Below are 27133 nucleotides of genomic sequence, written 5' to 3' on the forward strand. Positions count from 1 at the left end.
TGCAAAATGTAGAAGAATGCATGAATCTTCATCTCACCTGTTTGTACTGCAGTCTCTTGGTTTCTTTAATCATTTGCTTACTCTAGCCATGTCCCAAGGTGGCTCTTCTCCAAAAACTCCCAAAACCGTGTGTATTAGGTTAACTGGGAACCCTAAACTGTCCCATTTTGAGTGAGTGAGTGAGTGTGGATGTGAGCATAGTTATGTTGGCTCCCACCTTACATCTGATGCTATTGGGATAGGCTCTGGCTCAGTGAAATAGGAAAAAAAACATTCAGGTTCAGTAAATTGAAGGCTGTACTTTAGCACCAATAAACACTACGCTTACTCAGAGAAATTATTAGACATAATCCATCTAGCTAACACTAATGGAGCAACAGTTTAGTTTTTTACACAACACATCTCAGAGATTCCAAGCACTTCACACAGCTTCAAAGGCACAGTCACCAATCAACAAAAGAATCTGACCAAACATAAACTTGGCAAATAAGAAGCATGCACTAGAAGACAAAAATATAATTCTTGAGAGATAAAGAAAAACATAATCTTAATTGTGGTTGAGGTCAAACCCAAAGGCCAAAAAGTCCAACACACCTAAGAAAATTAACTAATCTAGCACCACTCTGGTAATCTACAAATACAGAGAATTGTCCAGAAAAGTCTCCAAGACTGTGATAGTGATGTGTCATTTTTGCTTTTGCTGTAAAACAATTTTAACAGCTATAAGAATCTGCCTGGTTTAACAGAAACCTTGAATATCTTGGGTTTGCCAAGTAAACTGCAGATTACAATTTAGATACAAGATAATTCATGAAAAACATACTGCATCATAAAGAATAAATGTAAGCACCTCTACCTACTCCTGGCCAACACTTGCTATTTCAAAAGGTAGCCAGTGTATCTGCGTCAACACTAAGATGTACACTTTGATTTCATCCCATAAGGATAAATGAGTTTTGTACAATGCATATTATGCCTTAATATGACAGGCAACCTAAAAATTAAAAATACACATACAAGTGAAGGCTCTTAAATTCCACCCTCTACTGTGCATCACAAGACTCTGAAGCATATACTTTATGAGAGTATCTGCTATTTGCAAGTGAACGTGACAATCCACATCTAACAGTGAAACTAGTCTTTTTGTGAGGTGTCAACAAGACATAGTGGGCATCACAGGTCATTATACCACACTGAAATACAGTGATATTTTTTTAAGGTGAGAAGTTGTAGTGTGTCTATAATATACATGTGTATGTACACACAAATATATTTGGCATTTACACTCTTAATATACAATAGATTCATGGTGAAATTTCATCATCATTTTCCATTCCGCTTAGTCCTGAACAGGGTTACGGGGGGTGCCTATCCCAGCTAGCATTGGGCGCAAGGCAGGAACAAACATCAAACAGGGCGGCAGTCTATCGCAGGGTGAACACACATACACCTCAACCACACACTAGGTCCAATTTACCATTGCCAATCCATCTAACCTGCATGTCTTTGGATGGTGGGAGGAAACCCAAGAAATCCACGCAGACACAGGGAGAATATGCAAACTTCATGCTGGGAGGACCCAGCACATGAACTCTGGTCTACTTACTGCAAGGCAGCATCATCCCCACTACGCCACCCAAATGGTGAAATTGAAGTATGTAAATTTTGTTTTTAAGATAACAACAAAATGTGGTTAAGGAGGGTCCTCAATCAGAAGAGGCACATGAAAAATCAAACATCATATATAGTAGTAAAATAAGTATTTTTGGTATATATATATTTCAACTTTTATTGCCTGATCTAATACAGATCAATCAGAAAATTAATTAATGTTAAACGCCTCAATCACTCAAAAAAGTACTTTATGTATTATTGACAATATTAGGAATTAGCCTTTAACCATGAACATCTGCTTAAAATGTACAGTAGCTTAAAATGTCTTGGTGTTCTAGTTAAAACCATATGTTGGAAAATTGTATCTAGGCTACAATGGCTTGTTTGCTTTAATGAAGCCCATGTGATCACACGTACATACTCACTGTAAATGCCTAAAAACAACATACACAATGTTCAGATAGTGTATAAAAACACTGTAAGCTACAGTGATACTTTACAATATGTCAAAAAGAAGAGTGTTCTAAGGTAAGAAAGGGAACAGTTGAGCTTCACTGCTACATTGGACATATGCCCTGCGCCATACTGCATAGTGGAAACTGTCTGCTTTGCAGGTACTTTTCAAATGAGCTGGTCATATTGAAATTCTGCAGAAATACACATGCGGCAAGGCTTGCATATACTGTAGTCTTCTTAAATAGTATCACATTAACAACTCATTTATACGTCTGCAGACTTTAGACTACAGCAGTTCTTTCACAAGGTGCATATGAACCTCAGAAACGACAGATTAACCTAGATGTAGCATGAGCTCATTTTAGGTTTGAAAACTTCCAGCTAAAAAAATAAAACTAATAGATGTAACTTTTATGAACCCAACTCCTGGTTCAATACTTGAAATAATACATGTTTAAATAGTTGCAATCTTCTAATGATCTTTTTGGATTAATTTGCTTGTTATCATGTATCCTAAAATAGATGGTCCAATAAAAACATAAATATGAGAATATTTTTAAATATGCAAATCTGTAGTAACACAGCCTTCCCCAAATATGGAAGTGAAGACAGAGGAGTCATTTTTAGTCCTTGACATCCCTTTTTTGGCAATACACAGGGATGTTCTGAAACCTCTTCTTAATGTTCTTTTTATTTCCACTTCCAGCCCATACTCTGCTTTCTGTATCAGGACAATACTCTCTGATTTTTGTATTACATGTGGGGGAAAAAAAAAAAAGCATAAAATTATTATTGTTGGTCAACATCTGTGTTTTAACTTTTTTTAATAAAATCCAGAAAATGTTGATGAATAGTACAACTATACAACTCACTGTACATAAACACTGGTTAAAAGAGTGTAAATATTCAGCCACACTGCCTACAAGCCAGAGAACAACAGTAAAGATGATATTCTGTAATTTTCCAGAAGCACTGTGAAAGGTTAGGTGGTCAGAAATGCATCTTTCAGCAAAACTGACATGAAGGTATAGTCAGCTTTGGCATTCTCTCTCATTGTCAGTATGTAAATTGAAAAGGAAAACATGCAGGATGATTTAAGTGTAGTTTTATATAGCTGTTATTAGTTGTTCTAATGTGATCTATGTGAGTGTAAATGGTGGTGCAGTTTTACTGAGAATGTTTTGCACATCAGACATGAAAACCAGAAATCTATAAAATGGACCTGGATCTATGGCCCACAGTCTCAAACCCTGTCCTGTTGACTAATAGACTGGTCAGATCTTGGTTCAGATCTTCAGAAATAAGATGATATGGAATCTGCTATCCTTTGCTGTTTCTCCCAGTTCACTGGGGCCACTCATATTGCAACAAATGTAGCAAAAACTAAACCCTCAATTATACCTGTAAAGAGACCGACAATAATGGGATGTATTTATGTAAAAACAATAGACCAAGCCATGCTCTGGGAGAAGGGAGAATTGCATGAGTGGTACAGGGCGGCAACCTCTGTGCCCCTACACATGTGCAGAATAAAAAAAGACCTTTATTATAATTACCGCAATTATTTTAATAGCAGAGGTTTAAGTTTGAATGGACTTAAGTACTTTACACATCCATTAGTGAACAAGCCTGCCTAATAAGGGTCATGGGGCTTGGACCAGACCAGGTTCCAGTTCATTACAGGAGAAACTTGCACAAACATACTCACTCATATGGCTCTAGGTTGGCTTAACATGCCTCTGGATGTTGGGAAGAAAACAATTTTACACAGAGAAAAACCTCAACATGGGGAGAATATATAAACAGTAACCAGGGCAGGGACTGATCCCAATACTCTGAAGCTGTAAGTTAGCATGGCTAGCCACTGTCCCTTAGACTTAAATATGAGTATGAAAAGTGTAGAGATTCACAATACTATAAACAATACTTTAGAAATTAAATTAGGAAATCACATTTTTCACAAGTCAAATGTCAAGCCTATGAGCCCATGGCATTCTTCACACCATCATGGCTCATTTGGGGCTGAAAACCATGGCTGAGCCACAAGTACAGGCTGGGCTGTTTGTTTTCAATATTAATTCATGTTTTAAAATCTATTGGAGGTGCTGTCAGTCTTTACACTTGAGAGATGTGCCTAGCTGGAACTAGAAAGAAGACCCAGACCATCACCTCTAAATTTTATGTAACAAAAATATGTTGTATAGTCTTGATGGGATCTGTATTATGTCTTTTCATTCATACATAGTATACTACAATACTGTTAATAATACATTATGCAGTATAATACAGTATTCTACAATACATTTTCTGCTGGAGACACACATTGTGCAAAGTGTTACTGTTTGTCGTCTAAAAAAGATAACTGACCAGTTTTTAACTCATATAAATAATGAACAGTGTAAGTGAAAAAGAAAACTGTTTCATTTCAGAAAAACATAATATTTTGGTTGAAATTTTTTAATTACCTAGAAGTAGGGTGACCAGATATGCCCAATTTCCCAGGAGAGTCCTGTTCAGTCTAAAAAGGTCTTGTCCCAGAATATTTAAAGAAATGGAATTATTCCGAAACCCTTAACTCTCTTCCTGCTATGCATGTAGGATGCAGACTGTCATATGATTCCTGTAATTAATGAATCAGCTAACTGTGAAACAATTTTTTCATGCATAAAATCTTTTAGAATGGTCTCCCTCTCTGTATGTTTACATTGCTGCAACTATTATAATTTTTAAATTTGGGATGGATTTTAACATGACATATTTAGAATCATGGCTTCATACATTTTCGTGGATATTCTCATTTATTTGTATTGTAGTTTTCATTACAATATACTTATGTTAACTTAATTTTATTGTGCTATTGTGTTGTTTTTCCTGTTGCATGCCAAATGACTTTGTGTTAAAAACAGCAATATAAAAATAAGTTTCGTGCTTCTTTTCCCTTCAACTTTACCTATTTCTTGTCAGCTGTCATAATTAATGGCATCTGCTGCTAAGCTTTGACAGACAGCTCTGTTTGCTCCCTCAGTGAGACTTCAGCTGGAAAAATGAATGAAATCTGAAAAGAATATTACCTCTGAGAAAGAGCCACATATCTTCTTATTAACCGTTTGTCTTTATCCGGAAGAAGAGAAACACAGGCTGAAACACAAAACCAGATTCTTATAACACAGTACTTTCCTTACATTGTGAAGTAGATACATCTGAAAAACTCATCAAGGGTGCTTTTAAACATGTATATAGTTTACATTAGAAAATCACCTCTTAATCTTAAAGGCTCAGCTCTTTTAATCTTTTCTCATAATTCATCCTCTGTAGTCCTGGAATGAGCCTAGTCACTCTTCTTTAGCACTGCTATGTCCTTTTTGTAGTCTGAAGACCAAAACGGTAGACTGTACACCAGATGAGGCCTCACCAGTGTGTTATTAAGCTTGAGCATAACATCCTTTACTTGTACTTGTATAGGTTGCTATATAACCTAATATTCTGTTAGCTTTCCTAATGGCAATAGCGTAGAGTCCACTACAATTCCTAAATCCTGGTGTACTCTCGATTTTCAGACCTCCCACTTTATGTTCAAACCTAACAGTTTTACTTCAAATGTGTAAAACCTTACACTGACACGAAACTTCATCTAAACAAATCGGCCCAAGCCTGTATGCTGTGCAATTCCTTCTGTAATGATTCAATGGATTCAAGGTTACCTGCTATTTCACCTTCTTCATATTATCTGATAAGATTCCACTCAGCATCACCTTCTGCTTCCTGTGTCTCAGCCAACTCTGTATCCATCTACACACTACATCCTGAACTCCCACTTCTTTTAGTTTGATGCACCACCTCTCATGTGGCACCTTATCATATGCTTTCTGAAAGTCCAGTTAAATAATATCATAAGCTCCACTTTGATCATACCCTTTTGTTGCTTCCTCAGCATGTTAGTAAAACATAACCTCCCTCTTCTGAACCCATGCTGACTGTTCAGAAAAACTCCTGTACTTGCCATGTGCTGCTCAATCTTATCCTTAATAATTCCTTCCATTAATTTTCCTGCTATGCGCTGGCTTACTGGCCTATAGTTGCTTGGATCTTCCCCGTCGCACTTTTCATATAATATAGTATAATATAATATTTGTGTGTCTGCCTTTTGCCAACCAGGATCCCAAGCAGTTTCATTGTGTGGTGGATGCGGCAATATGCTGTACCAATGCATGCTCCCCAACCTGACCTGACCTGCAATGACTTCCTAAAAATGTGTGAAGGGTTTATATATGTGCTCACTAACCTCCTTAAAATCTCGAGGATAAATATTATCTGGTCCTGGATATTTATTTGATTTCAGCCTATTTAATCTGAGCAGTGCTTCTCTCTCTACAATTTCTAAATCACTTAGTACATCCTTAGTAGTTCCTTTTACCTCATTTGTGAAGACCTCAGAAAAATACTTATTTAGAGCATCCACTATTTTACTGTTTGTATTTTTTAATTCCCCTTAGCTATTCCTGATGCACTTCATCTCCTCCTTGACTTTTACTACTAAAATACTGAAAGAATCTCTTTGGATTGTCTTTTGCCTTATCTGCTATACTCTCCATCTTTTAGCCTCCCTAGTACCCTTCTTAATGGTTGCCCTCATGTTCTCATATGCCCTAGGATTCACATTGGTGTTATTAGTCTTAAACGCCTTTTACAGCTGTTTTTTCCTTTACAGTTTCTTTTTTTTTAAACTCTTTATTAACCCACTGCAGTTGTTTTTAATTTCCTTTTAATTCCAATTTTAGGTATGTATTTGTCCTGCATTGCATGTATAACATTTTTAAACCTGTTCCACTGCTCCTCAACTATCTCCACACTTAAAAGCTTATCTCAGTCTATCCTCCTTAGACATTGCCATATTTGCTCCAAATTTGCCACACCAAAGTTTAACTTAACAGTTTTAGTTTCTGCACCTGCACTCTAAGGGCTCATTTATACTTCACGCTTAGAACGCGTACGCGCCCGCATCATGGCTGCCACGCGTTCTCAGCGTTCATTTGATGCGTCCTCTGAGCAGGTCCTCAGAAATTAATGCGATGTGTACACGAGTTGCAGTACCAGCAAAATGTCAGGGGGCGCAGTGTGATAAAAGTCGGAATGTGACATCAGAGTCTCTGGTTACTATCTACATTTGACAGAAAGCCTCTATGTGGATCTTGCGGGATGTTTGATGAATATTTCGATGTGGTCAAGCAAAATGCCGACATGCAAATGCATTTGTGGTGCTTTATATTCAAGCGTTGCATAGTCCCGATTGTAATAACACGATACATTTTAAAAGTCTCACATACCATCTTTTGTGCCGTCTTTTTTTTTTTGCAACTTCACAACAGCAACATAATGTGCAGTGCTGTATTTGAGCCACAGAGAGAAAAAAAATTAAGGACATGGTGAAAACGTGTATTTCGTGATTAAAGTGAAAATTTCAGCTTTAATCTCGAAATGCCCACTTTAACTTCGTAGTTTACTGTATCATTAAAGCAGACCGTCATAAACGTCATCCCAGTTTTTAATCGCTACGAGCTTCTTGGACCTGACAGCAACGACAAGCAACAATAGATCACCACACAGAACGCAATAAATGTATGATATTCCAACTCTCTGCAAATTTAGAATCTTTAAGATTTATACTTGATATCACTTTTATGATGAAATGCTTTAAGGTATATTTGTTACATTTTACAGATAAATCGTTAATTTCTTTCAAATAATGAATGCTGTTAATAATTACACACATGGGGTTGACATGATGGAGGAGTGGTAGCACTGCTGTCTCGCAGGGAATCACGTCGCTGGTGTTCCCTGCCTGGAGTTTACATGTTTTCCTGCTGGGTTTCTACAGTGTGCTCCGATTTCCTTCAAAAGATATGCAGATTTGGAGATTTGGTGCCGCTGAAATTACGCCAGTGTATGTGAGTGCTTGTATTCACCTTGTGATAAGCTGAGGCCCCATGAAGGGATTGTTTCTGCCTCATGCCCAATGCTAGCTGGAATGGACACATCACATGGATTGATGGATTTAATCATTAAACATCCTTTTCAGAGATATTGCGGTAAGGTGTCATCGGAATTTAATTGGTGTTCCAGGCAATTCACAACATAGAGAAGCTGAACCTGTTCTCTCTGTGATGATATCTCGCACTGCCACCTGCTGGATTCCTCCAGATTTATGTAAAGTATGCGCGCAAGAATAAACAATAAACACTTGTGTAGCAGGAGCGTCCGCTGCAGCATGCGTCGCGCCGCATGAAGTATAAACCCTGCCTTACAAAACACAGAGAAATGTGTTATATTATGGTCACTCAACCCTAAGGGTTCAATCACCTAATTCTATCCTGATTTAGTGTCCAATATTGTGTTCTATATTGTCAAAGTGTGCGTTTTTATACAAAGTAAAATTAAGCTTTATCAGACTTTGCCAATTCTGGGTAACAGGGCATTGCAACATCAGGCACAAGCTGGAAACCAATGCTAGACTAGTCCATCACTGATTCCACTTTCACACATGTGCTCCCACTGTCACATTTCCCAACACATATTCTTGGGATGTGGAGGAAAATTGGAATATCCACAGAAAAGCCCACACTGACACAGAGAGAATGTGCAAACTCGACAATGACAGTGACTGTGTGTGGCATTTGAACTGAAGACACTGGAGGCGATAATACAACAAGGCATAAGTGAATACTGTGTCAACATTTTTCAGAGGAGTTTCTGAATTACTTTTGCTTCCTCCTCAGTATCTGCTTTTCCTCCAATTTCAGCATCATCTGCAAACTTCACATGTTTACTAACTATGCCAGAACCTATGCTATTAATTTAAATTTTAAAAATTAACAGTCCAAGGTCAGGCCACGTGAAGCTTTCTCCTTTGTCCCCTGCCAACTAATCCACTTGAAATACATTTTTTTAAGTTATCTCTGATGCCAACTGCTTTTAGTTTCAAAATTAATCTTCAATGTGAGAACTGTATCAAAGGAAAGTCTAAGTGCATTATGTTACATACGTTTGCTTTCTGTCGATTACTGCGGTCAAATAGATTGATTTGATGGGATCTTCCTCTTATAAACTTTTGCTGACTGTTATGTTGTTTAATATTTTCATAATATATTTTCAGACTCCCTGAAGGCTTTAGCAAAGGAGAGAATTAAAACAAAACCTAGTGTCATTATGAACAATGCTGCACATCCTCTCCCTGACACCCTAAACCAGAGGACTTTCAGTCAACAAATTATTCATCAAAAGTATGTCAAGAAACACTACTGGGGCTCCTTTATACCAGCAGCAGTATACCTGTATAATGCCTCACCGTGAGTGGGACTGCCAAGTCATAAGTTTTCTTTCTTTTAAAATTTTCCTTCCTTTTAAGTCATTCCGGTGCGTATTCAGACCACAGTGTGTGTATATAGTATATATATTTATCTAAAAGCTTCAGTAAAAAGCCAAATTTCCCCCTGGGGACAATTTCTTTCTTTCTTTTCTTTCATGGCCGGCCTGTACACTGGTACTGTGACTGCTGTGCAGAGTGGGGGCAGGCCCTCTGTGTTTTTCCCAGTTGATTCTGGGGTTCGTCAGGAGTGTGTTATTGCTCCTACTCTGTTCAGTGCTTGTATGGACTGAGTGTTGGGCAAGGTCGTGGGGTCCAGCGGCTGTGGGGCATCTGTTGATGAAGAAAGATTCACGGATCTTGACTTTGCAGTCCATGCTGTGATTTTCGCGGAGTCAATGGAGGCTCTGATCGGGGTGCTCGAGAGACTGAGTGAGGAGTCAGAGTGTCTGTGCTTGCGAGTGTCCTGGATAAAAACCAAGATCCATTCCTTTAATGACCTCTTGGGCACAGCCATCAGCAGTGTGTCTGTTTGCGGAGAGAGTGTTGACCTTGTTGAGAGGTTTACTTACCTTGGCAGTCATGGGTCTGGTGACTCTTCCTCTTCCAGATTGGTAGAGCGGGGGGGTCATGAGGTCGCTGGAAAGGGGTGTGTGGTGCTCCCGATATCTATGCAAAAGGATGACGGTCCAAGTCTTTAGAGTCCTGGTGCTTCCTGTCTTGCTATATGGTTGCGTGACAAGGACGCTATCCAGTGACCTGCGACGAAGACTGGTCTCCTTTGGTACCATGTCTCTCCGGAAAATCTTTTGAGTACCGTTGGTTTGACTTTGTGTCGAATAAGTGGTTGCATATGGAGTCCTGAATAAGGCACATTACCTGCATTGTGAGGGAGCGTCAGTTACGGCACTACGGCGATGTGGCGTGTTGTTAAGAGTAAATTTCGCACAAACATTAGGAAGTTTTTCTTTACATAAAGAAAGATAGACACTACCAAGTAGTGTGATAGACAGTAAGACATTAGGGACTTTTAAAACTAGATGTTTTAAAACTCAATGTTTTCTTGGAAGAAATAAGTGGATAGGACTGGCGAACTTTGTTAGGCTGAATGGCCTGTTCTCGTCTAGAGTGTTCTAATGTTCCCTGAGAGTGAACCAGCTCGTAAGATCCTCATTGTTGAGGACCCGAGTGGCTGGACCAGGCCAATGGGTCGCCCACGTAACACCTGGTTGTGGCAGATAGAGGATCATTTCCGAGGGGGTGGGACTGGACCGTGTGTCTGCCTGAGAGGTTGCAAACCGGGATCCCGAGTTGTTTCGTCATCTAGTCGGTGCAGTAACACATTGTACCAATGCATGCTCCTCTACTTGACTTGACTTCTAGTGCAATTTCAGAAAAAATTCAGAAACACTGCTAACTCAAACCTCCAGAGTCCTAGGTTTAAATCCTGGTAAAGTGCAGTTTCTGTGAATTCTGCATGTTTTTTTTTTCTCCAGGCATTTCCTTTTCTCATATATCAAAAAAGATCAGTTCATTGCTGATTCTAAATTGGTCCTGAATGTGGTTCTGTGGGTTCCATGATCCATAGTCAGTTTCAAGTGTTACACTTAAACCTACCTGAACTGAATTAAGTTGTTTAAAAAATGGAACAATGGATGGCTAAAAAATTATATGTTTAAAATATCTGTTCTTAGGACTGGTTAAAAGATGTATGAAACTTACCAAATATATTAAAATTAATTAACAGATGTTTTCTGTGCAATGTTAAAGCTCCTACCATTAATATTCTATTAAAAGAAAGAATTAAACATAGATGCATCTCCACAATTATAGACACAAAAAAGTGAATTTCTAACCTTGTGGTCACCCATACAGACATTTGACCCTATTGTATCATACGCCAATCCATTGTTCTCACATTCTTCCTCTGGTTCCTGGGGTAACAGAAAAACTCAGTTACATAAAATATTCCATTTAAGTGAGGGAGGGAAAAAATCAGCAGAAGGACCACATACTCACTCTGTATATTAAGACCTTGGCAGAGTGGGACATGAGGACTCGATCACACCAAGATGGACAGCGTGTATTCATGTATTGCGTAGGTTTGCCATGGTCTTCACTGTATGGGTAACTGTGGGTGAATAATGTCTGAAATCAGCTCAGCAAACAAAAACAGTGTGGGTAACCAGAGAAATATGGAGATAGAAAGGTAAAATATAAGGCAGGAAAGTAAAGAAGCAAATATAATGAAAGAGACAGATTAAAACATTTTAGATATGAATATAAACAAATGCACTAATAGAAATGTCAATACAGAAGATAAAAGTTTTAACTTATACTTACACTTACATTATACATACACACATTGTTCACATGCTGGTATAAAAGAAATGAGAGGTGAGCATCTAATCCAGAGGAGGAGAAATACTCACCTAAGAAGTAAAATTGACAATGACTGAGCCACTGAATGGTGGAACCCACTTCGTGACCCATTTCACTGGATGGTAGTTCCATGCCTTACTGTGGGAGTGCAAAAAAACTCCTTATAAGACAAACTACATGCCTCAAGCCACTGGGTGACATTTAGAATACCCAAGAATTGGAGCTGAAGCACCATTCTTGGCATCTGGCCCTTTAAACAAAGGGGAGGGGTACAAGAGGCACAGTGCCCTGGTTGTTGGTTCACCAGACTACTAGTGTGAGTAAGGAATAAACAGTAAACCTTTTATGAAAGACTTGAATGTGAGAAAGGGTGAGGTGCAGTCATGCCAAACATGCCTATTTACAGTACATTGTTACTTTATTTCTCATTACCTTCCATTATTTAAAAAAAAATAATTTGTACTGAAATCATTTAGTCAATACTGAAATCAAACGATGGCCTGAAATCCAGTCCCAAAGATCACACTTACAATGGACATGTATGTATCTCTGATGTTATTGCCACAAATGAAAAGCAACACTATTACAAATATTGGTGAAAGCTATTATTGATGATGCTTTATCAACAGAATACTGCTTCAATTGCAGACTATATTTTACGATGTGCATTTGGTCACTTGGTGATTGTCTGGAGTTTAACTAGCTGAACAGGAGAGGCGTTACCTGGGTGGAAATAAAATTTCTTCCTCAGTCAAGATGTCTTTGAAATGGTTAATTTCCTTATCATACTTCAGAAGCTGAAACATAATCAGAAACCAATTAATTCTCACATGTGTTGCTTGGATTTCAATCCAAACAGTTCCTATTCCTGTAGGCGTCTTAACTGATAAAATTAAACTGGTCACACCTTAAGAGTCACATATGGTTATCATCAGTTGATCTTACTAATTTAACTAAACCAGTATGATGTTCAAAATTAATATAATTATACACTGTACATGAGCAACATTAAACTACAGATGAGGCATCAATTAATATTTTAGCTAAAGTTGCTTTAGCATTTTAATGAAATCTCTGCACAGAGGCATATTTGGAATAGCTGGTCACATAAAGGGAGAGTAGGAACCCAAGGGAAAGGCAAAACTGTTATCACAGGAGAGGCAGGAGTTCACAAGCCAGGAAGGTTAGAGAAATCGAGGCTCTCAAAATCCAAATGTAAAGCAAACTCAAAGTTAGGAAACAAAAAAGGTTTTCAGCCACAAGGCCCTTCACTAGCTTGGGTTTCTCTCCCCTAACTGCAATAATGAAAAAACGTGCAAAAGTTCGCTGATGACATTGCTATTGTGGGCTACATCAGGAGTGGGCAGGAATAGGAGTACAGGAAGCTAATCAAAGACTTTGTTAAATGGTGTGACTCAAACCACTTACACCTGAACACCAGCAAGACCAAGGAACTGGTGGTGGATTTTAGGAGGCCCAGGCCCCTCATGGACACCGTGATCATCAGAGGAGACTGTGTGCAGAGGGTACAGACATATAAATACCTGGGAGTGCAGTTGGATGACAGATTGGACTGGACTGCCAATACTGATGCTCTATGTAAGAAAGGTCAGAGCCGACTATACTTTCTTAGAAGGTTGGCGTCCTTCAACATCTGTAATAAGATGCTGCAGATGTTCTACCAGACAGTTGTGGCAAATACCCTCTTCTACGCGGTGGTGTGCTGGGGAAGCAGCATAAAGAAGAAGGACGTCTCACACTTGACATCTGTAGCAGAGCGACGGGAACTAAGCAAACTCCTGTCAATCATGAAGAATCCACTGCATCCACTTAACAGTGTCATCTCCAGGCAGAGGAGTAGCTTCAGTGACAGACTTTTGTCACTGTCTTGCTCCACTGACAGACTGAGGAGATCGTTCCTCCCCTACACTTATGCGACTCTTCAATTCCACTTTCGGGAGTAAATGCTAACATTATTCAAAGTTATTGTCTGTTTTTACATGCATTTTTATTACTCTTTAATTTAGTATTTTGGTTTTTTTTGTTTTTTGTATCAGTATGATGCTGCTGGATTATATGAATTTCCCCTTGGGATTAATAAAGTATCTATCTAACTGATGAAACACAAACTTTTTGTTAATCTTTCATTTCAACACTAGGATGACAACAGATGCACACCTATATAGGTGGGGGATAAGCATCATCACCTCAGTGTCAGTTGACTGTTCATGGACATTAACATTAATTTGAAAGCATGACCATGGCCCAACACACAGGGTTTCAATATGGTGACAATTGTCTCAAAAAAAGAACACAAATGTTGTGTAATCAGAATGATAAAATAAATAAACCATAAATACAATTTTCAATATCCAAAAATTAAACATGAAGGTTCCTGGAAAGTCACAATGTTAATTCATGACAGAATTCAATTTACAAATTTAAAATAATGTGTGATTTGAATGATTTTTCTCCCATCTCATCTGTAGATTTTGTTGATTTGGTAATTGAGTTCCACATCACTGAAAATGAATCCTGACTTTCAACATCTGAAATGAATTTAAATTAAAAGGTGATGAGGTTGGCACATTTAAGAGAAATTTACACTGGTATTGGTTGATGGGAGTCCCATTTCTAGAATCTGCTGTTATTTGTTAACATTGGTTATTTAAAGATTTCTAGAAATGCTTACCGCTTGGCCATTGTTCTCATGGAAGGCTGCCTTGTGGAGATACTCAAACAACTTTGATTCAATGTGAAGGAGCACCTACAATAAAATTATTAAAAAAATAGTTTTATAGAATCATACTGGTCATTTGAAAAAGGAACTGATGATAAAATGTAGCACAACTACCAAAGGGACTGACTGAACTGTGTCTGCTGTGAAGCAGAAAGGTATATTTGAAAAATGCATTCTGTGTATTGTCGACTTACTGTCTTTTTATCTAGAAATGGTCATGATCCATTCAAACAATAGCCATCATTTTCTGAAGACGTATTATACCATTCTGACTGAAAAGGACAAATAATGATCATAACATACCCTATCCACAGCTAATGGGGTAGAACTGCTCTTGCTCTGTTTATGTCTGACCTTTCAATGTGAAACTCTTTAAAAGTTCAGTATTCAAATTCAGATGGGTGAGCAATAAATGGCTTCAAATTACCAAAAAAATTAGATCATGCTTGATAATGTTTTGTTTTGAAAAAATATTTGTTATTTACTGAGATATTAATGGTTTCTATCAACATCACAGGCACAAAAGTTAGAAACAGTGTCACTTAAGTTCATGCCAAATTACTCGTTTTTTCAGCAATTTTCAGTCAATTTCCGTGACTTTTAGTTGTGTAGTCTGCCATCCCCAGTGACTCAGTCAGACCGGTCTGTGACTTGAAATGGAAAACCTAAGCAGTATTGATTTTGTCTTAAGTTATAGGGCCAGGCCCTGTTTATGAAAGAGCTGACAACCAACGAGTGCTCACCTTGTACAATGCACATAATGCAGCTATGAGGAATAAGGAATGTCTGGGTTTTGGACCTCACAAAGAGAAGATAGGCTCCTCTGTCTGAAGTCTCGCGTTTTTTGTATGACTACAGAATTGAAAAAAAAATCCCCATACCCAGAAAGCATTTGCACAACACCAGTTCTGTGAGGCTGCATGTTATTGGCTGTGAGAAAAAGGACAATCTTGAAATATTTTGGAAGTGTGAAACTGTGCTGGGAAATCATCATGCAATTTTCAGATGTTTAATCTGACATCCTCAGGTGACAACATCTCTAGTCATCAAATTTAACATCCCTCCAATTGCAAGTTGCACAATGTGATGCCGTCTTCAGATCCACACTTTGCCTGATAAAAAAGGGCAATTGCTTTGTTATCTGGAAAGCAATTTGTTACTAATTTTGTGATTCCTCTTTTCATTTACTGCCTTTATGTATTAAAGTGGGGATGTGCTGTCCTTAGAAAAAGCAAAAGAATGATGGCAACTACCTGAAATACCATGTAAATTAAAATTAAAAGTGAATCGAGACACACTAATGTGAGAATGGTTCACAACATGGCAGAAGTGAGACAATACTTACTTAATCCATGTATCCAATTGCCTAACTTACCTTGTGATCATTCTCTTTCTCTTCACAAATGATTTTTTCAACTTCATTGTTAGATCCAGTCTGGATGGTTTGGATGTCTCCCGAACTGCACACATTCTACAAAAATAAGGTAAATGATAATTTTCCTGTTTTTTATAATATAATTTGTGTTCACTACAGAACAAGACTATTGAGTAAATTCTTTTAGGCAAGCTGAAATAAAATATAGCAAGGAAAGGAGCTACCTCCAGAAAACACTCTCACCATGAAAGAAAAGTCTGATATTCTCCCCAAAGCAAACAAAGAAATAAAACAAACGAGTGTTCAGCTGAGCTGCTAGACTGCTTCTAAGTGGTCCGTGAAATTAAAAAGATTTGAAAATGATTAAAGATGAAGCTAGAAGAAAAAAATATTATGACAAAAGACAAGAGATTGTGACTAAAAATAACAGATGAAATGTTGCTCACTTCACTTTTCAAAAACATTTCAGATTAAAAATGGGCACAGCCAATCCAAGAGCGATTGTTTTCTGTGAACAAGTCTGGACTACTCACTGTAACATTATGAACTTGAAAACCTTCAAAATAAAATAGTTAACTTTGCAATTCAGATAACTAAATGGGCCTCACATGTAAGCTAATTAGACATGACAATGGAAGCAAGACACTGAAATCACAGTAGAATTAAACTGAAAAAATTTCTGAGAACATATAATAAATCAGTCATCCATAATCTTTTAAACAGGTGGCTTTTCATAAAGAAGGTTCATTCAAGGTAGAAAATAGCGATAATTAGAACGGCACGGCAAAATTTACCTCAACAAGGCTCTGTGTATCAAGGCGGAAGTTGAAATCTCCGAAAAGAAAGAAAGGAAGCAAACTGTATGTGTTATCTGATATCCTGTAGAAAGAAAAAAATACCAAATTAATTTAATATATTTAGTACCAACTATGACCAGTGCCAAAGCAGATCTTGAAAACAGAACTCTGTTGAAAAAAAATAAAGCTATAGTATATGATAAATTCACAAAGTGGTTCAGCATCAGGCCTGTACAGTGGTGCAGTGGTTACTGCTGCCACCTCACAATTCCTGGAGATGAGGGTCGAATTACAGCCAGTCACAATCTTTGTGGTGTTAAGCATGTTTTATCAATGTCTGCAGGGATTTTTCTCTGAAGACCCAAGTTTTCCTCCCACAAGTGTGAGTTAGGTTAACTGGTGACTGCCGTAATACCTCCTGTAGAGTTTGTTTCTGCTTTTCCTCTGGTGCTGCTGGGATAGGCACTGGCTCCTTACAGTCCAGTGATTGGATTAAGTGTGTTTAAACAAAATGGATGGATGGAAAGTATTCACAAATCAGCACTCTGCTTATAAAGAAGCCTTAGCTTAAAACAGATATAACATATTAAGAATTAAGGGACTCTCAATTTAAGGATGATGCTACAGCAGATTAAATTACAATTTAATATTATGAGTGCAAGCTACATTTAAGGCATAACAAAAAATCTGTTTATTAACTAAATCAAGTATTGTAAAAAAGAAATGACAGTGTACAACAAGTTGGGAAGGATGTTATAAAATATGAAGAGGTTTCTTCCAGTAATATAAGGCATGTATGAGTAGTGAGCATAATTTGATATGTCACCAATTAGTCCCCAAAGTAAAAGCAGACTTATCTGTGAAGAGGCTGAACTGCACAGGCGGATTGCTGTTAGTAACAGCTCTTTATTTTTTGTGTACTGTTGTGTGTCCTAAACCCTGCTGAAGGTAGATGAGACCCTAAATGTTTCACTAACACTGCAAGTAATTTAATTATAGTACATTTTCAACTAAGTATACAAGATCCATTTAAATATGATTTTGCCACTAACACACTGAAAAATATTGCTAGAACTTTATAAATGAGAAGTAAAGAACATCTAAAGAATTTCAACTAATATATACATTAAACTAATTTTTCTCTGTTTGTCATAATGAGATATAAAAAGCAATTGTATGCTGGAGTCTTTGCCTGAAGCATCACAGAAGAAAGTTAAGCAGTCATGAAATGCGATTTACATAACACTGTTTTAGGCTAACTAACATCCCAAAAAGCTTTGCATGTACAAATAAAAACAAGTTACATACACAAATTGAGTACTTCATTCTGGGTCTCACAGAAATAAAGGTAGACGTCTAAGCTTGAAATTTCACAGATTCAGTTAGCAATAATAACAATAAAAATACATCTTATTTAATAGGGGCCTATCTTAGAACTTAAGGTCACCTTGCAAAGAATTAGACAAAAGTATAAAATATATAAATAAAAGACAAAATCAAATAACTATAGAGGCAAAAAGCAGTAGCAAACAAAAAAAGAAAATAACTGGCTTTAACAGTAGTAAGATCATAGCTGGTATGCCAATTTGAAAAGATACTGTATGTGTTGAAAGTAGTTTTGAATTGTGTCACAGAGTCAAGTTGATGGATAACAGAGGGAAAAGAATTGGCAACTTGAGAATCAGTAAGAGAAAATGCTCTTGCTCCCACAGAACAGAGTTTGATGTGTGGTACAGCAGTAGGCCTGCAGATGAGGATCTAAAGGAGCAAGAGGAAGTATATGTCTATAGGAGATCAATGAAGTAGGGAGGAGCAAGATTGTGGACAGCTTTAAATGTTAAGGGCAGTATTTGGTGCTGTATTTGGTAGTAGAGAGTCAGAGGAGTTGGGAGAGAATAGGTATGATATGTTCAGTGGACTTAGAACAGATAATTACCCTTGCAGCGGATACTGACCCTTATGAAGTCAATCTAATCATTCTATAAACTACTCACCCAGCTGGACATTATGAAGAGTAAAACGGGAATAGTGGATACAGCAAGAGTTTAAACTGTTGCAAGGCACACTCACACACCCTTTGTTGGAGAAAATCTCTTTTATAATGTTTTAGCATCTTGGATTCTTAGGCTCAGAAGATTGTTCAAAATGTGTTACAGAAGCAGGTATTTTTCTAAGAGATCCAGCTGTTTTCAACTTATCCTTGAAAGGATGCCATAAGATTATCATTACAACAAAGGTGTTTTATACTGAATTTTGCCTATCAAGTTACAGTGTGCAGATGCTTCTCTAAGAAGCAGCTTATGACCTTGAGTCTCGGCACCATGAACATATTCCATTTTTCATGTTTGGATCATCCTACTTTACATTTTTAAGTAAATGTACTTGCCTACATAATATCAGCTTTATGCTAAATAGGCTCTTTTGTATTCATATCTATAAAAACATTATCTGAACAAAGAAGTGTTAGCATAGCTTTGAATACAATGCAAGAATGACATCTCCTTATAATAGCTCACCATATAGGCCCAATATGGATTTACCAGTTAGCCTTAAATACACATTTTTGCAGTGTTAAAAGAATTTAAGAACAAATGGAAGAAAACACAAAGAGATGGAGAGAATGTGCAGACAAAAAACTCTAGATCTGTTAAGCACTGGTCTTACCTACTTAATTGATTAAACCACTCCAAAAAAAACGCATTACAAGTGTCACCAAATCAGTATTGTCCTTAAACTGCAATAAAAACTTTTTCGGACAGTCCAATGGGTAACCTCATAGATTAATTCTTTAAAAAATACCTAGCAGAAGTGAGGCTCTGGATAAAATGAATGAATAGGCCTGCTCAAGGCAGACTGATGAAAAACTGAGAATTGAGGAAACCAAATTAATATTCCATAGTGGAATACAAAATGATACACAGACATCTGGTAGTAAAAGGAAAAGAACATTTTTAAGATTATTAATAACAGTGGTAGCAACTCACTGCTCCAGAGTTTTGGGTTTAAATCCTTGCCTGGTTAGTCACTTTGTGGGGTTTACAATTTTCTTCTCATTCTTGTGCTTGTGTTTCCTTATAGGTACTCTGTATTTCCTATGATGTGAGTGTAAGTACAATTTTGTGTGTGTTTGTGGCCTGTGATGCATTGAAACCCTGCATGATGCGTTCTGCCTTATCCATGATTTTTGAGGCTTCAAACCCTCAGTTGTAATAGGTTGACTTGAAAAGATGATAACTACTCAAAAAATGTATCCTCAGCCACTTGCCATCTATTAAAAATGTTCTTTTACTCTCAACTGCTTAGGTCATCTATTTGCCTCCAATAAAATGTTTATTGTCTTCTAGTTTTTCCATAAGAATGCACTAACATGTCATAGTAGACCCAATAGGTACTAGACCAAATCCTACTGCTACAGTACTTACCCGCAGGGTGCTATAAATGCAAATGCCACCCTTTTGAAACCAGTTCAGGCCAGCTGACTGTAGGTAGGAGATTATCATGGAGGCAGAGAAAGACATGAAACAAGTTTGTATAGCAATTTAAAACTATTAGAGTTCCCAGAGGAAAACCCATGCAGACACAGGAAAGCCATGCAAACTCAACTCAGTGATGATATACAGGATTCAAACCTATGACATTAGACCTGTGAGGCAGCAATGCTATCCACTCAAGATGTCTAATTCTAATATTTCTGTTCAACAATGTGTTTGACAGCCTCACCCTGGTGTGCTTGATACCATGACTGTTCCTAAAAAAGAAAAGTCTTTTGGTTTTCTCTGAGTCCTCCCCTCTCCTCACACACGTTCTTGATATATACATTACAGATGGTTGATTTGCAAGTCACAATTGTCCCAGTGTGAGTAAACTGTGTTTGTGGCAGTTTCTTCCACAATGAATAGGCATCCCATTCAGGATTGATTCTTGCCTGCCATCTGTTGCTGTTTCTAATTGTTCTACAATAGATTTTGTCTCATCCTTATCTTACAATGGAATAAGAAGGTTCAGAAAATAATGATGAAATATGGCTATTGACAATGGTGATATTACAGATAAAGATTTTGGTGCTGTATCATAAACTGTCAACATAAATACTTTTTTTGTTTTTACAAACAAACAATAGGTTTGATTCATGTTTTTTTTTCTTTTTGGTCTATACTAAAGTATTAGCACAGAGCTGAAATACAGACTATATATATTACACTTATTCTGAAAACATTTTATTGGCTTCCTGTCTCATTGAGGATTAAATATTGAATTTCTTTAACTGCTTTTTAAAGCTCACAGCACCTTCATGCATATTGGACTATCTTTAGTGAAGGTGTGCTACAATTTTCACTTAGATGAAGGGTATGCAAAATTGCTCCTGAAGTGCCGTAGTGGCTGCAGATTTTTATTCCAGCACAATTGCTTAACTAGAAACCAATCCTTGCCAATACCAGACTGTAAATAATTTTATGATGTGTTAGCATTTTCATTCTGCAATGTAAGGTCATACTTATATCACAGAGTTTTTCCTTTCCAAGGATATCATCCGAATGATTTGTAGCCTAGTCTGGATGACTGACTTTTAGTTATTTACTTTTCTGTTCTCTTCTTTGGAATAAATGTAGAATTCTATTTTGTATATAAGGAGCCATTAACAACAGTGTAAGACTAAAGTAGTTAAATTTGGGAAATTTAACAGGTGAGGCAACTAAAATGAAGCCTAAAAATGCTCCTTTAGCAATAAGTGCCTCAACAGCAATTATTTACTTTTTATTAAGAAACTAGGTTGGAAGAAAACCCTGCAGCCACCACAACCCTCCAGAACCAAACTAATACTAGTCCCCCTGAGTTAGAGTATCTAGTAATGGCCTGTATGATTTGCTAAAACATGAATATAAGGGGTAACCTTTTTTGTGGAACACCCAAAACTTGGAAATCATTATTATTTTATTATCTAAGAATCAACTTCAATTAGCAGTTTTGAGAAATAGCCTAAAATGTACTTTTTAATCTTGGTTTCTGTTAGTATTTTGTTCATGTTATATTATATTGTTTATCTTTGTTTAACAGAAAAATAAAAATGTCTAGTTAAGTAACTTCTTAGCACTCGTCTCTTTATAACTCATGTCTTGATTCATTTGTCCATGAAAAGTGCCTTATAATAAAGTTAATATTATATAAGTTTTTAAAGGAAAGATGAATCCAGTAGATTATTACATTTTGCACCTCCTATATAGTTTCATCAAGCATAAATAACTGTCATTAAAACTGGCTAAACAAAGTCTGCACTGTTTCCCTTCATTAAGGATGAATGTCAGCATGAAGAAGACCCCTTTCTTAACAACAGAAAAGTGCAATCACTATCCACTGAATGATAGTGTTACACAAAAGATTCTGGGTGACTTCACCTGTTAATGATATATCTCAAGGCCTTCTCTCTGTTTCCAGAGTACACGGAAGGGCTGCTTTTACATGCAATGAGGTTAGAGGCATCATGGAAAAGGTGGACATTCACCAGATCAAATCCACTGCAACAAAGAAAAAGATATAATCAACATGCTTAGGATCAATGGTGATTTTTTATAAAAAGTTAAAAACATATTAAATGAACTTTCAGAAATGCATCTTACGAACTTCCCAGTTTTTTAGCGTAAAACTTTTGAATATTTTTAACATATTTGCATCTTAGTGCCAATTCATGAAGAACACTAAACCATAAATAAGCACGTTCTAGTTGTTGTTCGTTGACTGTTTAATTATAACACATTTTTATCAGAAAGTTTAAAGAATGAAAGTATAAATGTCCTTCCTTACCTAGTAAGTTAGTTGTGAGTTGAACACAAGCACCTTCCATTATAATTACCACACTGTACAGAGCCTTCTATATTATTTAAATCTAAGGCTGCCTTCACGTGGTATGGGAGTTTAAGGAGGTCCATTCCACTTATACAATTTCTCCTTTCCACATTGCATTCAAATATATTTCTGGCCAGATTTTTGGGACAGACAGAGGAAAGGTTGCTTTTGATTTGCTATTTGGTTCTCATCAAAAGCAAATAAAAATAATCTTTAGTTTTTAAGTGAAAATTAAGGGCAAATTAATCACATTGAAAGTATTTTGTGTTACTGCAAATACAATTTGACCAGAAATATACTATTTGTGGCTGACCAGGTGATTTTTCTGTTTTATATAATTGATTAAGGTGAATAGTTAGGATTAGGTCACAACTTTAGAGGATATGAGTAACACTGTGTTCTCTGAATTGTACAAGCGCAAGCTCCCACTTTGAAAGCCAAACAATTGAAGTTTAGATATTTCATTGGTAAAAAACAAAGTTAACTCTATGCTACAATGTTACCGTACATGTTTTGTTGAGCATCTTCTAACACTTCCTCATTTCACATGTGATCTTTGCATGCAATCCTTCACTTCTGGAGGAATATTACCGGTCCACTTTGTAGATATATAATTCTTGTCTTGTTTTGGGCAGTCAATTTTCATGTTTTAATAAACAAATTATTTTTTTATTTTGGCTGCAATGTATCTTGTTGACAGATGCTACCTTGCTGATATAAGAATTTATATCAACCTCTGTGTCTCCATTGTTTTAAATTATACTTCACATGTATGTGTGATAATGTTTTAAATTAGTAATCATAACTAAGGTAGAAAACAGAAAATCACTGTCCTGCTAGAAGATAATACTCATCAGAACACCATGGGGCACTGTAAAACTGCATTAGCTTTTTCTACAATATTTATCATTGCATTGTGAAATTTCAGTTTAATTTCTGTCTCCTGCATCATATAAGAAGTTACTGCCATGTCTTATGGTATAAACTGCTATATTAAGCATGTTTTCAATTCAAGAGCATATTGTGCCATTTTAAGGGAAATGATTTCATGGGTAAAGTGAACAAGATGTGACATAGCCTCTCTCACGTATTTTCTTTTTCCGTCATTAGTCCTGATGAAACCTGCCTCTTCTGGTCAAAACCCCTTAGAAGATTGAGATATTTAAAGACTAACTTACTAGAAAGCACATCAGACTTGACATTTCTTTGATAATCTTTTTTCATCACAACCCTTATAACAGCTAAAAATGGAGAATACAATCTGGTTTCCTAACCATCTGATCTTTTACAGAATGTACCCAACAAACAATAATTAAGGTTAAATATATCCATTTTCTTCTTTGCTAATGATCACATTTTATCCCACTCAATTTCAAAGACTCCCACATGCCTTTTAACAAATTTCAGGTGGAAATTGACACAAGATCTTTTTCTGCAGCAGTTTGGATGATTTAAGTATCTTAAAAATGTACTTCCCCCCCAACTGGTATTTTTCAATGACCTTACCCAGATTGGCTTTGAATATCCCTTTGCCCTCAATGATACACTACAAAACGTGAGAATTCTCAGAGAAAGGTGTATTTAATCTGAACTCATGGGAAGTACATTTTCAAACACTGGTGGTCTGAAATAATCATGCGACCAGTAGTACACCAGAGATTATCTAAATGTATTCCAGCTAAGGGAGAAATAATACATGTAAACTGTGCTTTGTATAACACTCTTCACTGAGTATAGGTTGAGAACTCATTTACAAACAATGTGCACTAGCATATGGTATCAGTCATCCAACAGTCTCCAAACCCAGTTATCCAGTTTAAGGTTGTGGAAGATACCCAAGAAACATTGGGCACAATGAAGAAACTATCCATGGACAGAGTGCCAGCATAATAGGCATATTTCTGAGATGTTGGGAAATAAAACAGAGAAACACCAGGAAAATCCACACAGAAAAGAGAATGTGCCACTTCCAGACAGGCAGTGTCTAGAGCTGGGATTTAAACTCTGAAGATGAAACACAGCAGCAGTAATATGCCAACATGTTCTCTAGAATCAGTCACTTTCTGCATTATTAGCAAATTTAGTTTTGACTTAGACGTTATATATTTTCTAGGTTCATCAATAGCAAATACCCTAATTAAATACATTAACACTCCTCTTTATAACATGATCAAATGTCTGAGAATACAATTAAAGTAATGAAATTTAACTACAAAAAAAGTGCTAACTTTGAATTTACTGTATAAAAATGACGTGGAGACATTTTAATGTTGATTTTTACACTGAAATTGTGCACTTCTAGATGAAACCACTGTATTGAAGAAATTAAGGTAAATATTCTCATGAATGGTTCTTTTCATGATTGAATTAACATCTCAAACAGAAGATATGATGGGTGGCCTGGTAGATGTTAAAGCATGAAGAAAAAGAAGGCAAAGGGCAGAGGCAGGACCCAAAAAGGGCATATTAAAGACAGACCGTACACTGTTACGTACAATATAAGCTATCACGCCAGCATCACAGTAAAACTGGCTCTGAACTGATCTGCAAATCAGAACTAGGCTTAACTGTGACAGTTTTATTAAACACTGACAAATGGGTTTCTGTCACGTCTATCTAAACAACAAGATTAAAAATCACATTAAAACAACTCCAAAGCTGAACTCCAAGACTTTCAAACTTGTGTACCAATCCTGTTTCCAGAAGCTTTAAACTTTTAGGCAATGCAGTGTGTAAGTCAATGATGTCCCGTTTTTCAAGTCTGCATTGGGATCGATGTAGGAGGGTGTGCTGGGATGTGTGTGAAGGGGGAGGCAGGACAGAAAAGCTTTAGAGAAAAGTCCCTCTGGTGTGCACAAACAAACACCATTTATCACATAGACTTGGCACAGTCCCCTTTCAACTGTCAACAACCTCTGAATTAATGTTGAACTGACGACCAGCCTCTGTTTACCTAAACGGTGGCCCAGTAGCTTGGTCTGATATTTCTAATGACTGAAATTAGAGAGAAGAACAAATAGTTACTATTATTGTGGAAAAAAATGTTTGCTGACAGATGCTGGAGCCGGGCCCAGAGAAAGAAAGACAGACAGGAAAACTTGATAAAACTCTGATTGGAAACAAATCTGCAACATACAGTAGTAAAATCCTTTGCCAGTATTTTTAACTAGTTTTTCCTACTTTGTGCAAAAATCATGTGGTTATACTAACTTCGAGTAAATTTTCCAAAGTCTGACCTACAGATAAGATTTATTTGTGCACAAAGACACAGTGTCTATAATGCACCACCTCCTGGCACCTCTTATAACATTACTACTACAGAATGTGGTGCAATTGCAATTAAAAATGATGCAACCATGAACACCAGATAAGAATAAAATTGTGTGTGCATAAGCTTCCAACGGCTAAAATTTAATTCAACTAATACACCTCTGATAAGCAATTTTGAAGCACTTGGCAACTCTGCCAATATGTTTAGGTACCTTCAGAATACAAAACTACTGCAACAGGTTGAAGAAATATAGTCATATGGAAATTTACACAGATTTCAGAACAAAATTAGCTTACAGCTTTGGAGTTGATTTAATTATGTAAGAAATAAGAAACTATTAAAAGCGTTCACAGAATAAGCTCCAAAGTGGATTGAATACTATTAAAATGTATCTATTCTATACTTGATTCCAATTCATTTAAATTGTAACACAGGGGTTAGCACTGGTGCTTCCCAGATCTGGTGTCTTGCACTTGAGCCTCTTGCCAGGTGAGAAGTATGGAGTCTCTCCAGGGGAGGAGTTTGCATCTTCTCCCACTGTCTCTGTGGGTTACCGTCTGGGTATTCCAAGTTTTCCTCCCACAAATCAAAAGAAGAGCAAGTCAGATTAATCAACAACTCTAAACTGGTTCCTCTGTGGGAGTGTGTGTATATGTATGCTCTGAAATAAAATGGCACCCTGTCCAGGTCTGTTTCCTGCCTTGTGCCCAGTAGGCTCTGTCACTCAAAGATGCTCAATTAGATTAGGCTGATTTTGAGAACATTATGCTGTGCTATTTAGTGCCTTTAATACATCTAAATGAGGCATTTCTCAACATAATTTTTCATATTGAGACTTGCATGTGCTGGATTGCATTTTAGCTACTCCTTTTATGCTCTTTTTTGTAATTTTTGTTTTTATTTCGTTAAGTTGAACCTTCAATTTATAAAGATTCATCTGTTGCTTTGTCTTTACAAAGAGGTTTCTCTCGTTTGTGAGGAATTTAAATTTGCAAAGTATTTTTTGAACTGTAAAAGCCACTTTTCCCATTTTGTGCCTAGCTTATTTAAAAGCTTTAGCTAGTAGTTAGGAACTGTCTGGGCTGGGGTGAGCTTCTACCGAACTAGACAGTGAAGATCCTGGCCTTTGCTTTTTTTTGGCATGTTTGAAGGTCTCACATACATTTTGTCATATTTGTGATTGTTCAGAACACCACAGGTATGCATGTTAGATTAACTTGCAAATCCAAGTTAGCCCATAGTAAGTGAGTATGGATGTCAGTGTATATGAGACTCGGTTCTAGCAAACTTGAGGCTT

At 36.9% G+C, this 27133-nt stretch overlaps 1 protein-coding gene across 1 annotated transcript in view; it reads right to left on the bottom strand.

The window, feature by feature from the left end:
* Nucleotides 1–2469: 2469 nt before the first annotated feature.
* The window catches only part of inpp5l (inositol polyphosphate-5-phosphatase L), a 125749-nt gene continuing 101085 nt past the window's right edge, over nucleotides 2470–27133 (bottom strand). The window contains exons 8-16 of the mRNA XM_039768483.1: nucleotides 22118–22237; nucleotides 16722–16806; nucleotides 15928–16023; nucleotides 14505–14579; nucleotides 12536–12609; nucleotides 11450–11561; nucleotides 11287–11364; nucleotides 5142–5208; nucleotides 2470–2811 (exon numbers count right to left, since the gene is read on the bottom strand). Of these exons, the coding sequence (XP_039624417.1) occupies nucleotides 5170–5208; nucleotides 11287–11364; nucleotides 11450–11561; nucleotides 12536–12609; nucleotides 14505–14579; nucleotides 15928–16023; nucleotides 16722–16806; nucleotides 22118–22237 (679 nt within the window). The 3' untranslated portion in view covers nucleotides 2470–2811; nucleotides 5142–5169. The remainder of the gene's footprint in view (nucleotides 2812–5141; nucleotides 5209–11286; nucleotides 11365–11449; nucleotides 11562–12535; nucleotides 12610–14504; nucleotides 14580–15927; nucleotides 16024–16721; nucleotides 16807–22117; nucleotides 22238–27133) is intronic.

Source organism: Polypterus senegalus, chromosome 11, assembly GCF_016835505.1.
Source record: "Polypterus senegalus isolate Bchr_013 chromosome 11, ASM1683550v1, whole genome shotgun sequence".
NCBI classification, from domain to species: domain Eukaryota; kingdom Metazoa; phylum Chordata; class Cladistia; order Polypteriformes; family Polypteridae; genus Polypterus; species Polypterus senegalus.